We start from the raw sequence: 16,695 nt of genomic DNA, 5'->3' as shown, positions 1-16,695 counted from the left end.
ACCCGCCTGGGCCTCCCAAAGTGCTGTAATTACAGGCGTGAGCCAGTGTGCCCGGCCAAGTCCTTGTTTCTTGCAAGAGGCAGGGATCCCCCAGCCTGCCCCTTCTGTTGTATGTGGGAGAGTGGAGAGGTGGAGGTTCCCTTTGAGTCTGCACTGGCGAGAGACGAGACAGCCCCCTTGCGGAGAGTGCTAAGTGGTTATCGCTGTGAACACAGTTGATCTTTATGCTCTCGTGAAGTGCCAGCCCAGCCTTGTGTGTGCCTTCTAAAGATGAGGACCCTGGGGGCTTGTCTGAGGCCACCTCCGCCTCGGGTCTCCCCAGTAGCCTGGCCCTCAGCCCACTTTTGCCCATCATGTCCTGCTGACCAGGTGAGGGGCTGCCAGAGGCTTCCGGGGGCCACCTCTGGACACCTCTGCAGTGCCGTCTGTTGCCCGCAGGGTGCCGGCCTGGGTGAGCAATGGGGATGCAGCGGATGCAGCCTTCTCCGGGGCCCGGCACTCCAGCTGGAAGCGGAAGAGTTCCCGTCGCAGTAAGTCTCCCCTCCGGCCCGCCACCCACCCCGGGTAGCTGGCTCCGGGATATCCTAGTCTTCCCTAACCCAAGAGAGCTGATGTGGGCTCCTGTGAGCCCAGGGTTCATCCTCACTGGGGGCTGCTGTGGCCCCGGAGGACCAACCACTGCTCACAAGAGCCGAAGTCCAGGGTCAGCTGACACACCCAGTTTTTCATCTGCTCCTCAAATACTTACAAAGCTCCCACAACAAGCCAGGGCGGCTCAGTGGTGTTCATGCCCTGGGGACCAGGATGAGGTCCCTCTGTTAACAGAACCAGACACTTTGCCATGGGAAGGTGCCTGCCCAGATGAGCCCTGCAGATAGAGAAGGAGGCAGCAGGGGTGGGGGAAAGAGGGTCCCAGACAGAGGGGCCAGCTTGTGCAAGGGCCTGAGGGCAGGAGGACCCCTGGCTCCTGGGAAGCAGCAAGGGCCTCATCTGTGGGGTGTGGGGGAACATTACGGGGTGAGGTGTGGCTGTGGGCCCTGCAGCTCCTCAGGGCCTCAGAGGCCGTGCTTAAGGTTCTCAAGGAAATAGGAAGCCACAGAAGGAAGGCCAGTGATGTGGCTGCCTTTGCCTTTCAGTCCCCTTGCACTGGGGTGGGGGCAGTGTAGGAGACCAGGTGGGGAGGGGTGGAGCCTGCTGGGAGGCTATCATGGTCTTGTAGGACAGGAAGTCTGAGGGTGGGAACTAGGGGCCTAGAGAGAGGTGGGCAGGCCTGGGAGCTGGTGTGGGAGGAAGAGGGGGCTGACAGGGCTCTAGGGGCCCCAGGACCTAGGGAAGCATTACAGACCAGTGGGTCTTGTGACTTCTTCCTGGAAGGCCTGTGGGTCGAGGACTGGCTCCCATCATGGGTGGGGGCTGGTTTTCCAAATCCTAGCACTGCTCAGTGATGAGGGGCTAGCCCCAGGGTCCTGGGTGACTGAGGATGCTAGGGCGAGGGCACAGGTGCTGGACTGCATCGTGCTCCCTGCAGGGGCTGGGAGCAGCTATCCATTAGCCAGATGGACAGGCCTGCGGGCAGCAGGGAGCCAGGTGGGCGCCTTGGAGGAGGTGGGGGGTGGGGAGAAACGGGGGAGCCAGCGTCCCCTGAGAGCAGCTGGCAAGGCTGAGGGCTGGACTGGGCTGAGCAGAAAGGAGGGTGCTGCGTGCCACCAGCTGGTGCAGTCCTGATGTCATCTGCAGCACCTCTGGCCAGGCTGCCACAGCCCGTGTTGGTGCTCTCTCTCCCCGCTTCCCTCCCAGTTGACCGGTTCACTTTCCCCGCCCTGGAAGAGGATGTGATTTATGACGACGTCCCCTGCGAGAGCCCAGATGCGCATCAGCCCGGTATGGTGTCTGCAGTGCTTTTCCCGTTTCTCTTGGGGACAGGGGAGGGAGGCGGGGACCGGGGAGGGTCGTCTCCTTCTGTTTCCTTCTATCCCCACCTGGCCCTGTGCCCCTCCTTCTTGTCTTTAGAAACAACTGTAGTCATCAGGGATAATCTGGAGATGGCTGAGGGCGTGGCCAGCGGGGCTGGGCAGGGCATGGGCATCATGGGCAGGGCCATGCTCCGACTGTGGGTCCCTGGGCAGGTCATCACCTTTTCAAGCCTTGATTCCTCCCTCAGGAAAATGGGGCCATACTCCCGGCTTTCCAGGGCTGTTGGGGAAGAAGACAGCCTGTTGTACTCAAAGAGTGAAGCAGATAAAGCTTTGCAAAGCCCTGCGCCCTGCTCTGGGTTGAGGGCTGAGGTGGGCGGGCAGGCAGGCGGTTGTGGCCACAGAGGGAGACGGGGCGGGACGAAGGCGAGTCTTGCTGGAACTCACCTGATGGGAGAGAGGACTGTTCAATGACAATTAACAGGAAGAGCCATCTTTGCTTGAACACGTTAGGCCAAGCATATTTTCAATCATGTAACGGCTTCAAGACTTTGATTTGGGATGTTACGTTCTTATTTTACAGACAAGGGAACGGCAGAGGCAGGGCTAGGATTTGAATGTGGGTTATTCTGACCCTAAGTGCAATGCTCTGTCCCCTACCTCAGGAGGATTTGAGTGACATTTTATGACAGATGAGGCACATTTGATCCCACTGATCCCACGACCCCATGAGGTCAGCAGGGCCAGGCTTATCTATGGCTCCTGTGATAAAGAGGTTAAACCACCAGCCCCAGAGCACACAGCCAGGATTCGAACAGACGACTTCTTTTCCTACTATGCGATTCCTCCTGTTTTCAGGGGCTCTCCATCCAACGGGGAAGCACAGCCCCTGCCCGCTTTTGAGGAGCTCCGAGTCTGATGGAGAGGTTCTAACCATCCTTGAGCAGCACAAAGCGCAATGGGAGAGACACACAGACAACATGGCAAGGCCCGAGGGCCCCAGAGCCGCACTCCTGACTCCTGTCTCAGAAACGGGCACAGATGGGCCAAGGATATGCTTATCCCTTTAGCAAGCCTGGGATGTGCTTGGAGCACATTTTCCTGTTTGTAGGATTCCCACTGTATTGGGAGGCAAAGGAGTCTTAGGAAAGTCCCAGAGCTGGGAGGTCTGAGCGGCTGAGGGGCCTCCGTTGTTGTTTAACCCATTTGGCCTACTTCCCACCTGAATTCAATCAAGCCACTAAGTCCCTGGCCCCAGTCTTCACGGTCCTCAGGGAAGGACCGTGAGGACTGGGAGGATGTGGCATGTTCATGGCCTGGGTGTCACACAGCCTGTGTTTGCGCCCTAGCTCTGAGCCTGCAGATGAGGACCACAATACCCACCCCAGGATCCCCGCGTGCTGGGCTGTGGGAGGATCAAGTGTGACAAGGCTGCAAAGAGCTCAGTGCAGGGCTGGCTCTTGGAGACGCTCTTCACACAGGGCCGTTGTGGCTGTTGTTAGTGTTATGCCTGCCGAGGGTCCCAGCACTGGCCTGCCTGGGGCTGATGTGGGCTCAGCAGGAGCTCCGAGAGGAGGTCGTTACCCAAGGGACAGGCTGTATGCAACAGTGGGCACACGCAGCCCTGTGTTTGAATCCCGGCTCTGCCATTGATTTGGGCACAGGGCTTTGTGCCTTTGTGCCTTGGCTTCTTCATATAAAGCAGGAAAATCTCCAGCTCACAGGCCTTTGGGGAGGGTCACACAGTGTCCTGGCCAATCTCTCTGGGCCTCAGTTGACCCATCTGTAAAACTGGGGCAATAATAGCCAGTCCTAGGGTGGTAGTGTGGATTCCATGAGGTAATTGATGAGGACACTGAGCAGGAAGCATGAGGGGACCCTTATGTGGTCCCTGAAAGCTAAGGAGTTGGTCCTCGGGCGGTGCACAGGCACAAGAGTTCTGTGACTCTGTCTCCACTGGAAAGGATATTTCTATATGTGTAGATGGTGGAGACTTCAATGGAAGGTGGTGTGGAGCCCCAGCCCCACTCACTGTCTTACTGTGGCCAGCCACGTCTCTCCCATCTGTCTAACAGGAGTGATCTTTCACACCCTGCTGTCTGCACAGGGCCGCTGGGAGCCGCCGTGGCACACTGAGGATGGAGGTGGTCGGGTGCACAGCTCAGCCCTGTGGAGGCGTGGACCTGCCACGTGCTGCCGGGGTTCCTCCTCAGGGCTACCCCGAGAACTCCGCCTCTTTGGTCACTAGTCGAGGGGCCTCCACTGCAGTAATGGGACAATCAGCTTGGCTTTCTGAAGGTCACAGCTGCTCCACTCTCTAAAGACATCAGTTACCACTATCTTTTGCTTAAAAATAACCTCATGTTCCCTCCTGGTTCTGGGATCCATCTCCCACTAAGCTTTGGCACATCTGTTTTGTTCTTTGGCTGGCACTCTTGCCCCCAGCCCCTCACACCCCAGCTTTCCTGTGGGGTGAAGCTCAGGGGCCCTGGGTCTATGGACTGACACCCAAGCTCCCCCAGAACCACCATGAGTGACGGCCTGCTGCTCTCAGCCGAGTGCATGCTATGTGCCAGGCACTTTGCCAAGAGCCCCTTGGCTGTTTTATTTGCTCGATCTGTCCGCTTATTATTAGCCCCATTTTGCAGAGAGGTATCCGATGACCAAAGCTCACAGTTTTTTGGCATAGTCGTTTCTGAGCAGATTTCTTTTCTTCTTCTTCTTTTTTTTTTTTGAGATGTTGTCTCTGTCACCCAGGGTGGAGTTCAGTGGCACGATCTTGGCTCACTGTAGCCTCCGCCTCCCGGGTTCAAGTGATTCTCTTGCCTCAGCCTCCTAAGTAGCTGGGACTACAGGTGCATACCACCACACCTGGCTATTTTTTGTATTTTTAGTAGAGACGGGGTTTCACTGTGTTGATCAGGCTGGTCTCAAACTGCTGACCTCAGGCGATCTACCTGTCTCAGTCTCCCAAAGTGGTGGGATTACAGGTATGAGCCACCACGACCGGTCAGATTCCTTTTTTTAAAAAAAAACCTTTCCCAATGCTGTATTTCTTCTGTGATGACAAAAGCATTTTCATCTTCATGTACATTTTGGTATCCGACCCCACTTCCGTGAGGTCTGCGGTTCTCCAGGTAACAGATGACGAAATGAAACCCAGAGGGGCAAAGGGCCTTGCCCAAGATCCCCCAGTGACGGAGCTGGGGCTGAGGCCACGTGTTCTGGCCTTGGGACAGTGGCTTTCCCACCTCAGGCTTCAAGCGGCATCTCATAGCCCAGTTGAATGGGCCCCACGAGTGCCCTGGCCCTTGTGGGACCTGTCCCTCCAGACGATGCGACTCAGCTTTTTGTCCCCAAGTCTTCAGTCCAGGGCATTTCCCGCGGGCTTAGGAAGGAAAGGAGCTCCTGGACTCTGGGCCAGCTGCGCCCCCTACTGGAAGATCTCAGGCTGCACGTGAACTCAGATTTGGGGTGAGGGACTCTGAGGCCCCAACAATCTCTGTTTCATTCGTGAGGATGCTGAGGGCCTGAGCCAGGACTTGGCTCTGGGTCTTCTCTTTTCCAGTAAGAAACAGGTCACATGTGATGGCTCGGCTGGGTGCGGTGGCTCACACCTGTAACCCTGGCACTTTGGGAGGCGGTGGCAGGAGGATCACTTGAGCCCAGGAGCTCAAGACCAGTCTGGGCAACATAACAAGACTCCATCTCCACAAAAAAAATTTAAAAATAGCTGGGTATGATGGTTCATGCCTGTAGTCCCAGCTACCCGGGAGGCTGAGATGGGAGGATCACTTGAGTCCAGGAGTTTGAGGCCACAGTGAGCTGTGATTGCACCACTGCACTCCAGCCTGAGTGAGACAATGAGACCCTGTCTCTAGAAAAAAAAAAAACATTGCCAGGGAGGCCCAGAATGAGAGCTGGGACCATACAAAAGCAGTGCTGGGAGCAAAAGGAAGTGAGTGGGCCCATGCGCAGCTGACGTGTTTCTTGTGTTTTCCCCATTTTCTCAGGCCCTCCTTGCCCTACGAGGGGGAAGATGTATTATCATCTTCGTTTCATGGTTGAGGAAGTACAGCTGGAGCCCCAGGGCCCCCACGTTCTCCCTGACCCGCCTCACCCCACCTGTGTTCAGAAATTGGGTCTGAGGCTGGAAGTCTGGTAAGCTTGGCCTCAGGGCCTGGGCTCACCGGCTGCCGCTTGGCCAGCAGGGGCAGAGAGGAACCTGCTCTACGAGGATGCGCACAGGGCTGGGGCCCCTCGGCAGGCGGAGGACCTAGGCTGGAGCTCCAGTGAGTTCGAGAGCTACAGCGAGGACTCAGGGGAGGAGGCCAAGCCGGAGGTCGAGCCCACCAAGCACCGAGTGTCCTTCCAGCCCAAGGTGAGGGGACCGGGGGTGTCTCTCACTTCACTCAGGGCATGGAGACCCCTTCAGGGAGGGAGGGAGCAGGGTGGTGAGGGCCAGGCCCAGGACTCACGTCTGGGTCCCAGGGATTCCCAGGAATGTGTGGTGAGAGGGGAGCCAGAAGCCCAGGTCATCCTGAAACAGGAGGTGGCCCACAGACATTGCTGTTGGCAGCCGTAAGCCCAGGATGGGCATGGCTGGTACCTGGCACAGATGCTCCCCCCATCCCCTTGCTATAGCAGACCTGGTCGATTGATCCTCATGCTCACGGGCTCAGACTGGGCTTCAGAGTCCTCTCAACGCCGCACTCCAGGTAGCCCAGCAACTTGCTTAGAGGTGGAGCCGGGATCAGATCCACTTGCTCTCCCCGCCCTCTGGGACTGATGCTTGGGGACAGTCCAGGCCTCAGCCCGCACAGTCCTCTCTGCTCTGGGGAGTGGACAGTGGGGGCTGCTGTGGCTCAGCCAGAGCGACATGGAAGGCTTCTCTCCGGGGCCTCATACAGTGCCATCCATGCATTCGGCTTTCCTGGTGTTTCTGCCTGGAGCAGGGGCCATTCTGCTTATTTCCTGGAGGGGAGCCCCTGAGGCTGCGAGGAGGACAGGTCATCTGGTTCCTCCTTTCCCGTGGCACCCATGCTCCTTCCCTGTGTTCTGCAGAAGCCACCAAGAGGCAGTGTCTGTCCGTGCTGAGATTTGCAGTTTCATGGGGACAGCTTCTTATAGGCCCTGACTAAGCAGAGGGGGTGGGGCCCCTCTGCTCCTTTTATTTTTATTTTTATTATTTTATTCTTTTGAGACAGAGTCTCACTCTTTCACCCAGGATGGAGTACAGTGGCATTATCTCGGCTCACTGCAACTACTGCTTCCCAGGTTCAAGCAATTTGCTGCCTCAGCCTCCTGGGTAGCTGGGATTGTAGGCATGCACCATCATGCCTGGCTAATTTTTATATTTTTGTAGAGATGGAGTTTCGCCAGGTTGCCCAGGCTGGTCTCAAACTCCTGGCCTCAAGTGATCCACCTGCCTCGGCCTCCCAAAGTGCTGGGATTACAGGTGTGAGCCACCGTGCCCAGCCTCAAGCTCCTTTTAAAAGATGTAGCAGGGCAGGAGAGCTCCACCTGGGGCCATTCCTGCATGGGCAGGGTAGGGACAAGAGAGGGGACTTTCCCGGTGCTTCCCACCTTTTCTGGGTTTGGGGATCCACTCTGGGAGAGGCATGCTGGCCGGAGGAACACCAACACCTGAGTCCTCAGGCAGCCGTTCTTCAGACCAAGATGGGCTCCCTGAGTCCTGAGCAAGCCTGGGACTCTCCAGGGATGGGCCTCCAAGGCTGGGCTGTGGGAAACAGCCTTAATGTCTTGCTAGCCAAAAAGCGAAGCATTTACAACACCTACTGTCTGCCTAGTCCATTTCCTCAGTTGTGGGATGAGATACATTGGAACAGGAAGACCTGATCTGTACTCAGTGAACCTTTACGGTCCACAGGAGACACTGAATGGGAAACCATTTGTCAAAAATGAAGACAAAATGCTGGTCATCATGATCAGTGTGGTACAATTTTCAAAAATAAACTATCATGCCCTTCAAAACAAAATGAAGACAAAAATGCCTTTATATAAACTTGAGCCTGTGTCCAGCCTGGCTGTGTGCCTGATAGGGGTAGGGACTGATGTGACCAATCAGAGGAGGCCTCTGAGAGTGGTGAGTTGGAGCTGGGCTTAGGAGCCAGAGGAGATGGGACAGGTGATCCAGCCTGCAGGAGCAGCCTAGGCAGAAGCCCAGGAATAGCTTGTTGCTGCTTCCTGCAGTTCAGAAGGGGCAGCATGCACTGCTTTAGGGAAGGAGGCTTTGGTTATGAAGCCCCCACTCCCCCCAGTAGCCTCTCCCTATGGCAGGACTGGAGTGTCCCAGCCCTGCTCTGGGCAGTGACCAGTTTGGGACTCTCGAGTCCTGGCCTAGCCTTTTAGCCTCAGCCTCTGGCGTTCCTTCTTTCCCATGGTAGCCCTGGCCCTCTTGCTGGGACTGGGAGGATACCATGCGTTTCTCTCAGAGGGAAGGAGGGATGACGATGCTGAATTCAGGCTTTCCAGTGGTGGTCCTCATTCTTCCACAGGCATCAGAATCACATGGGTAACTGGTTGAATCACAGATGCCAGGGCCTCACCAGGTACTCTGATTCAGAGGTTGGGTGGGGCCCGATAATCTGCCTTTTAAGCAGCTCTCTGCCCCCAGGGAGTACAAGGGGCTCACAGAGCACTCCAAGAAATGCTGGGCCGTGCTCACCATGGCCTGGCCCTGGGAATGGGGCCTCTGGGGGCTGCCTGTGAGCTTGTGTCCCTCACACTCTCAAGCTGGAGGCTTTGGACCCTTCCTCAGCAGACAAACTATATGGCACAGTTGTTAGGATTTCTAACCATTTGGAGTTTTTCTCTGGCCATGGCCAAGGCCCACCTGCTCCCTGATCAGCAGGCTCCTAGGGAGACAGGAGGTTGTGGAGGGCTTTTCCTCAGGTACCCACTTCTGCCAGGGACTCTACTGAGCCTGCCTGTGGTGCTTCACCCTCCTGAGCCGCTTGGGGCGCACTTGCTCACCCGCTGGCATTGCAGCAGCTGCATGTTTTAGAGCCACTGCTGCTTGGCTATGTGTTATATGTGCTGCGGGCATAGGACAGCAGGGATCTGGGGATGTGTTTTGTCCTGTTCTTGGAGTCTGACCACTGCCAGGCACCCTGCCCAGCTACAAGAGAACTAATGGAACCCCTTCTTCAGATATCCGTAGAGGCCATCCCTAGGCAGGTGGACTTTTGCCAAAAAAAGTGACCATGGGATCTGTAGAAGGGCACGGACCCAAGTGGAAGCAACTACCTCATCCTGTTATGTGAACAAGTGGTCCTGCTGGTGCCAATCTGGGGTCTGTGGGTTTTTTTTTTTTTTTTTTTTCCAGTTGTGGGATGGATTGCATTGAACTGTTCCACTCTCCAGCAGTGACCTCTTTGAAATCAAGGTCTCTGATCCAGCTGGATGGGGACTGGGCAGAACTCGTGGATTCATTACAGAAATGCCAACCCTGGCCTAGCCTGCTCCACCCCCTGCTCTGATCTGGCCAACTCAGCAAGTGGCCTCTGATCCTGACATTTCCTTGTTCTTCTGACCCTGAAAGAAGGGAGGGAGCACCAGAAGACCCAGGGACTTTCTGATTTTATTGTGTGAAACTATTTTATAGATGAACATGACTCAGGTCAAACCCCAAACTCCCCAGTTTTTTGGGAGTCTGGGTAGGTCTCAGAGAGACCCCTGTCTTGCATACTTCTTTGCATGACAATAGTGAACATTTGCCTAGAATGGTGCACTTTACAAAGCAGTGCCATTTACCCTAAGTGGTACCCTAAGTGGTCAGTATTATTGTTGCTAAGATTCTCATTTTGTTGATCAGAAAACCTGTGTGAAGCTCAGAGAGATTTAAATGATGTAGAATGCAACATCACATTTGCCTCATCTGTCTGTATGTCCATCCATCCATCCATCCATCCATCCATCCATCCACTCATCCATTCACCCACCCAACAAATATTGAGCACTTGCAATTTGAAAGATAATAATGGCCTCCATTTTTTGAATACTTAATAAGCTCTCGGCTTTCAGCTTTGCATGTACATTTCATTTTCTCAACAACCCTATGCAGAGGCTATTATTATGGCCACTTTACCAGTGAGGAAGTTGCAACTCAGAGAGGTAGAGACTTTTCCAACTAGTAAGCAGGGAGCCATGATTTGAAGTAGGCCTACCTGCCTCTTGATCCTTGTATCTGCTTCTCTAGAAATAGCACCTGTCTTGGTCTTTTGTGCACTTTACCAAATATCACTGTTGCTCATATGGTTCATGCACTTGAATATCTATCTGTTCTTCTGTCCATCCACCTGTTCTCCCGTCTGTTTGTCCATCCATCCATCCTCCAGATAGTCTGTAAGCTGAGCATCCATTCTTCCATCCAGTTGCCCATCCCCCTCCCTCCCTTTACCTTTCCCTCATCCTCCCTCCATTCATCCTCCAGCAGTGTGCCAGAGGCAGCTAGTGTCAGCTCACAAGAACTCAGGAACCAGTTATGAGCATCTCTTTACAAATTCCCATTCAGTGATGTCAATTTGATAGCTTGAAATTGGTGGAAGTATTCACACCATGGAAATGCTTCAAAGCAGGGCCCTTTTCCTGGAGAACTGGTTGTTAAATATTTGCCAGCACAGCACTGCCTGAATCCATTCTCCTATCCATCTATCCATCCATCCTCTTATTCCTTCATCTGACTCTCTCTTCATCCATCCATCTGTCCATTTGCCCAGCTATATAGTCACCTAACCAAATTTATCCATTTGCTCATCCATCTGTTTATCTGTCCATCCATTCATTCATCCATTTATTTATCCATCCATCCATCCCTCTATGAGCCTGTTCATCTACCCATCCACCTGCCTGTCTGTTGCCCATCCATCTGCCAAACCCTACCTCTACCCATCCATTCATCTTTCTGTGGATTTGCCCACTTATCCATTTATCCCCCGACCTCATTCCATCCATCCATCCACCTGCCATCTGTCCATGTCACAAACTTACCAAGAAGCTCCTATGTTACAAGCCCTGTGCTGGGCCACAGGGCTGGGGAGAAGACACAGTCCTTGCCCTCAGAACATTTTCCCATTTCCCTAAGATAGGAGGCCTGGGTTTGGTCCCCTCCCACCTCTCCACCCCAACAGCCCAGATTCCCTGCTGCAGAGACCCGGCCCCCAGCTGCCTGGCGTGGTGGGGTTGGACACAGCTGGAGCAGATTCCAAGCAGGATCTGGCTGGACTGCTGCCTGGGACCTGGGGTGCCGCATCCCGCCTGCCCGAGCTGTCCATCCGCACTTTACCTGAGTCTCCTTTCTCCCCTGTTGTCTGTGTTTTGTCTCCTCCCTGTCCCGCCTGCTCCTCTCACCTGCTCTCCTTCTGCCTGGCCGCTTGGGGCTCCAGCTTTCTCCAGACCTGACTAGGCTAAAGGAGAGATACGCCAGGACTAAGAGAGACATCTTGGCTTTGAGAGTTGGGGGGAGAGACATGCAGGAGCTGAAGCACAAGTACGATTGTAAGGTATTGTCTGTCTGTCTTCTCAAGTCCTGGATGGGAGCTGTTTCCAGCTGCAGCTACCTCCAGGGGCCTTTCCTGCTGCCCTGGTACCATGAAGCCTCCCAGGCCCACTCTGAGTCCCAGGGCTGTCCTGAGACCTGGACCCTGGCCACCCTCTCGTCTGTGCTGGAACTGGCAGATGCCTTAAGCCACGTGTTCCCTTCCATGTTCTCGCCCCTATCTTTCTCCCCACCCGCAAGTGAAACCCTGATAGTTCACGAGAATTCCCAGGAGGGTTTTCAAACTTTGGGACCCTTGGAATCACCTGGGGTGCTGTGTTAAAAATGCAGGTTCCTGAGTTCCAGCCCCAAGGGTGCCATTTCTGTAGGTCTGGGATGAGGCTCAGGAATCTGCATGTTTCATAATCTGCACAGTTGGGGTTACACGTTGAAAAACGTGAATGTTGGTGACATTGGATGTTCCTATCTCTCCACACTGTTCAGAGGAATCCAGGATAAGGAAGTGTGTAGGAGGAATCACAGTACTTTCTTAAACTTTTGGATAATGATGATGTCGACAACAGTAGCTTCCCTTAACTGAGCACCAGCTGTGTGTCTTGGCTGAAGGCATGGACTGTCGAGGTCTGTGGGCCTGGTTTGAATCCCAATCTCACCACTTCCTCCTGGTGTGATCCTGAGCAGGCCCTTTGGCCTCTCTGAGCCTTGGTTTCCTTGCCTTTGAAATGGGGGCATTCACAGTACCGGCCCCCAGGGTGGCTGTGAGGGTGGATGGTCAGGCCTGTTGGGTGTGCGGTGGGTGCTGGGTCTAGGAGCTCAGTGGACAGTGGCTGTTGTTATCTACGCACCTGACCGCCCTGTCCTTGTGGCACTCTGGGCAGTAGCTACCTTTCTGCATCTTTTAGTGTCAAGTAACCGACTAGTGGCCACACCAGTGGTCAGCTAGACCAGAGCTGGGATTCCAACTCGGGTCTGCGGCGTGCCGGAGCCCAAACGTCCTCCATCCTGCAGTGCTGCCCACTTTATTGGAATGTGAAGCCTTCCAGGAGGAGGAGAGCAGACCCTTTACAGTTTACGAGACCTTTCACAGATACCCCCGAGGGGGCTGTAACCCAGGGTGGGGGTGGCTCTAACCTCTCAGGAAGCCAAGGCTGAGAGAGGGGCCCGGAGCTAGTGAAGGGCAGAGTCTAAGACCGGGCATTTTGCCTGGTGTGGCCACACACTGTGGGAAGGGGTGGATTCGGCAGGTTTACTCAGGGACACTTTCTAGGGTGTTGGCCTGTTCTTTTTTGCCCAGGAAAATGCCAGGAGAATGGCCTCAGATGATCCCCTGAAAGACCACTTTGTGGGGCTCACGACAGCACCATTGATGGCTTTCTGCCAGGACAGAAACTGGATTCTGGAACAGAGGTTTCGGGTCTCTGAGGGTGTAACCCCCTCCTCCCGCTCCCCCAACAAGAAGATGAGCGTCTATGCCATCCATTTCATTAGATTCTCAAAGGCTCTGTGACCACTCCGCCTGCCCAACCCCAGAAAAGGCCAAGCACAACTGCTCTAGGATTGTCCTGTAGAAATGCAGGGCAGGCAGGGAACTTCCTTCTTTTTCCCTGCTGCTGGTTCCTTCCAGAAAGTCAGCCTCGTTCCTTAAAAGCCATCACCCCTGCTTCCCCGTGCACAGCACCTGGTGGTTTTTCAGCAACCCTTCCTTGCCCGGACCCCCAAGAGGTACTTGGATACTTAAGTGGGGACCAAGGGGTTATTGGAGGTGATAGAGCGGAGACCAGAGACACGCTCCCCACCTTCAGTAGAGAGTTTTAGGAAGGAGAAGGTTTTCTTAGGACTGCACTGTCCATTATGATAGCCATGTGGCTCTTTAAATGGAAATTAACTAAAATTAAATATATTTAGAAATTTGGGTCCTTCCTCGCACCAGCACATTTCAAGTGCTCCATGGTCACATGTGGCCTGTGGCTTCCATTTTGGACAGGGCAGATACAGGTGTTTCTGTCATGGCAGAGCCTTCTCTCGGCTGGTGCTGCTGTGTGTTGGAGAAGATGCAGGGGCCGGGGCTGGGGCTTGGGAGGACAAAGGACTGGCTGAGGGGACAGCAGCTCTGTCTCAGGCCTGGGCTCCCCCATCGCCCCGGATGCCCACTTCTCCCTCCTGGGCACACGCTCTCCTTACTTCTCACCTTCTGCTTAGCTTGCTACGCTCATGTCCATGGATCCCCTCCCCACCGCCAGGGGAAGCTGCCTCTTCTTTCTGGCAACTTCAGCCTTTTCTCCTTTTCCCAGACAGTGGCTCAGTAAGAAACCTGACTGTTTTGGGGGAGGCAAGGGACGGGTCCCTCACCTGGGTTTGGCTGATGGGATGGGGGTGTGCACACACCTCCTTTAGTTGCTCCTAAGGTCATGTTCAACATCGTGGAGTGCATTTTGCTGCTCAGGGAGCTTTCCCAGACCCGGAATGTTTTGTGCTCACAGACCCTGACAAGGATAGGTATTGTTGTTCCTCAGTTTTGCCTGGGGAAATGGAGGCTCAGGGACGTTCAGTGACATGCCCAGAGTCATGCCACTGGGGGGTGGCCCAGGGCTCCAGGTCTCCAGCACCCCTTGCCACACTCCTCGCCAGGTCACATCATCTCCTGGTTGTGACTATGTTCACATAGTCTGTCCCGAAGGGAAAAAAATCAGTTATGGCCCCGTCTTGCCCATAAAGAGGGAGATCCCTGGGCATGAATGCACCTTCTCACCCCCACTGGCGTCCTTGGCCTCTGCTCACTGACCTGGGAGGGAAGGGTCTGGGTGGTTCTGACCTCTGCAGGCTGAGGCCCGGGGAGGCGGGTGGCCCTCGGTGGCAGGCATCCCAGGCCGTCCTTTCCCTGATGAGCCTCTCTACCTTTGCTCAGATGACCCAGCTCATGAAGGCCGCCAAAAGCGGGACCAAGGATGGGCTGGAGAAGACGCGGATGGCCGTCATGCGCAAAGTCTCCTTCCTGCACAGGAAGGATGTCCTCGGTGAGGCGCTGCCCGAGCGGGAGGGTCTGGTGCTCAGCTCTGGGCTGCGGGTCGGGAGGGTGGGATTTTTGCTTTACACCCCAGTGGTCATGCTGGGTGGGTACCACTTGGCGTATGGCTTCCTCTGGCGGTGGGGGTTGAGGGCTGAGTCCCAAATATCCTGGTAGGTCCCAGTGTGCCTCCCCTTCCTCTGGCAGGCATGGCCTGTCTCTTCTGGGAGAGCTGGGCCTCTCCCTTCAGCGTCCCTGTTGCTTTTGTCACAGCCGTCTTGGCCTCCTGCCCCCTATGCTGTCTGGCTCACCTGTCCTCATCTTTTTTGTTCCTGTTCCCTCCTTCCTTTATCCATCCACCCATCTCTCCAACCAGCTGACATTTACTGAATCCTACTAAGCGCCACAGCCGGCGCTGCATGCAGGGACCCAGGGTGCATGTATCAGCAGTGCCTCCGGGGCCAGCTGGTGGCACAGCGTGGGAGACAGACACGGACGTGGGAAATGACAGGACAGGTTGACAAGTGGTCCACTGGGGTGCCCTGGGGGCATGGAGAAAATGAGGATGGACTTGGGGATGGAAGATCAGGGAAGGAGGAGGCACAGGTCACCAGGTGGAGCAGAGTGGGTGCTCTGGGAAGAGGAGCAAGTGGGTGTGCAGAGCCCCGGATGTGGGAAAGTACGAGATGTTCCAGAGGTGCTCCTAGTCAGCACCAATTGAGTATTTATTGTGTGCCAGGTGCTCTCCTATGAGCCTGCAGTTCCTCACTTAATCCTTATCCTCATCACACAAGGTGCAGAGAACTCTCACAATCCCATGCAGCAGATGAGGGAATAGGCACAGAGGGGTTGTGACAGGGCTGAGGACACACAGGCCTGGAAGGGATAGAGGAGGCCTCAGGTGGCGGGAGTGAGGGCAGGCGTGATAGGTTAGGGTCTGGTCAGTACAGGCTCTGTCAGCCTTGCTGGGCATTTGCCTTTGGTTTTAAGGACGCTGGAAGGTCAGTAGAAGGTTTTACACAGAAGTGTCCCATGGTTAGATTTCAATTGGTTATTCATGTGACAAGTTTTATTAAGCATTTACTATGTGCTAGGAACTGTCCTAAAGCCTTGGAACACAGCTGTGAACATGAGTCCTGCCCCTGTTCCCCTGAAGCCCCCTTCAGGTGGCTACCCTCGCTCCTGGTCCCCACCAGGCTCTGGTCCATTCCTCCAGAGAATGTCTAGGTCAGGGCCCCTGATGTGTTCCCAGGCATTGGTGGGACAGGGCCAAGTGAGACCAGCCCCTGCTGCTGACCTCACATCTTTGGAGGTGACAGACAAGGAGACAAAGAATCCCAGTACAGTGGGATCACAGCTGATGGAATTCTGGGGGTGCCAGTTCTCCTTGGAAGGACGTAGGCTTTGTCTGCTGCCCGTCCTCAGCACATGGCCTGGTGCAGCGGAAGGAACACAGGCCTCAAGCCAGGCAGAACTTTGAGAGCCTGTGTCCTCCTGGAAAATGTTGTAGTTTCACCTCCCTGTGCCTCGGTTTCCTCATCTGTACAGTGGCGTGGCTGTCTCTCTTGTAGGGCTGTGGTGAGGATGTCCGAGGTAGTACGAGGACAGAGAGAGTCCTATGTAGCAGACGTTATTCTTGGTGGGCAGTCAGTCCCTTAGTGGAGGCGTTTGGTGCAAGGACGGCCTCGTGCTGGCTTGCTCAGACCCTGGCTCTGTGGCCTTCTGGCCGTGTCACCTTGCACTTTTTCCCCTCTTGGGGCAGCAGGCTGTAAATGGGTTTTCATCTGTAAAATGGGTTGAGCCCCACCCGTGTACTTGGTGCGGTGATAAACCAGGTAGGTGTGTGCAGGCCTGGTACAGGTGGGTGCTCAGTGATTGTCCATGTTCCCTCTGCTTTTTGGGGAGCACTGACCCTTGATGAGGGAGGGAGCAGGCCAAGTGGCCATTCTAAACTCATTGAGATGGTCCTAGGAAAGGACAGCGTGGCCAGGCCAGCTGGCTGGGAGCTCTTCCTGGGTCAGCCTCCCAACCCCAGGCTGGCCAGGGCTCTCCTCAGGCCTCCCCACCCCGCCCATGAGCCCAGCGCCTTCCTGAAGTGACCCTCCCCGCAGAGGCGATATTAATAGCCGTGGCAGGGCTCGGATCACAGGCCAAGAATGTTACCCAGCAGCTCGTGGGGGAAGAGGAAGCTGCGAGGCCGGCTGGGGTGGGTGCGGAGTGATGCCCGGGGCGTGATGTGGGCCCGGCAGGAGGGCCTG

General features: G+C 55.2%; 1 protein-coding gene across 1 annotated transcript in view; it reads left to right on the top strand.

The window, feature by feature from the left end:
* ARHGEF10L (Rho guanine nucleotide exchange factor (GEF) 10-like) overlaps positions 1–16,695 on the top strand; it is a 191,991-nt gene that overhangs the window by 83,133 nt on the left and 92,163 nt on the right. The window contains exons 6-10 of the mRNA XM_011998461.1: positions 439–530; positions 1,798–1,881; positions 6,125–6,294; positions 11,321–11,437; positions 14,339–14,447. Of these exons, the coding sequence (XP_011853851.1) occupies positions 439–530; positions 1,798–1,881; positions 6,125–6,294; positions 11,321–11,437; positions 14,339–14,447 (572 nt within the window). The remainder of the gene's footprint in view (positions 1–438; positions 531–1,797; positions 1,882–6,124; positions 6,295–11,320; positions 11,438–14,338; positions 14,448–16,695) is intronic.

The sequence above is a fragment of the Mandrillus leucophaeus genome, unplaced genomic scaffold (genome assembly GCF_000951045.1).
Source record: "Mandrillus leucophaeus isolate KB7577 unplaced genomic scaffold, Mleu.le_1.0 Scaffold571, whole genome shotgun sequence".
NCBI lineage: Eukaryota > Metazoa > Chordata > Mammalia > Primates > Cercopithecidae > Mandrillus > Mandrillus leucophaeus.
The sequence above is the reverse complement of the archived record's forward strand: the minus strand, read 5'-3'. Positions and strand labels throughout refer to the sequence as shown.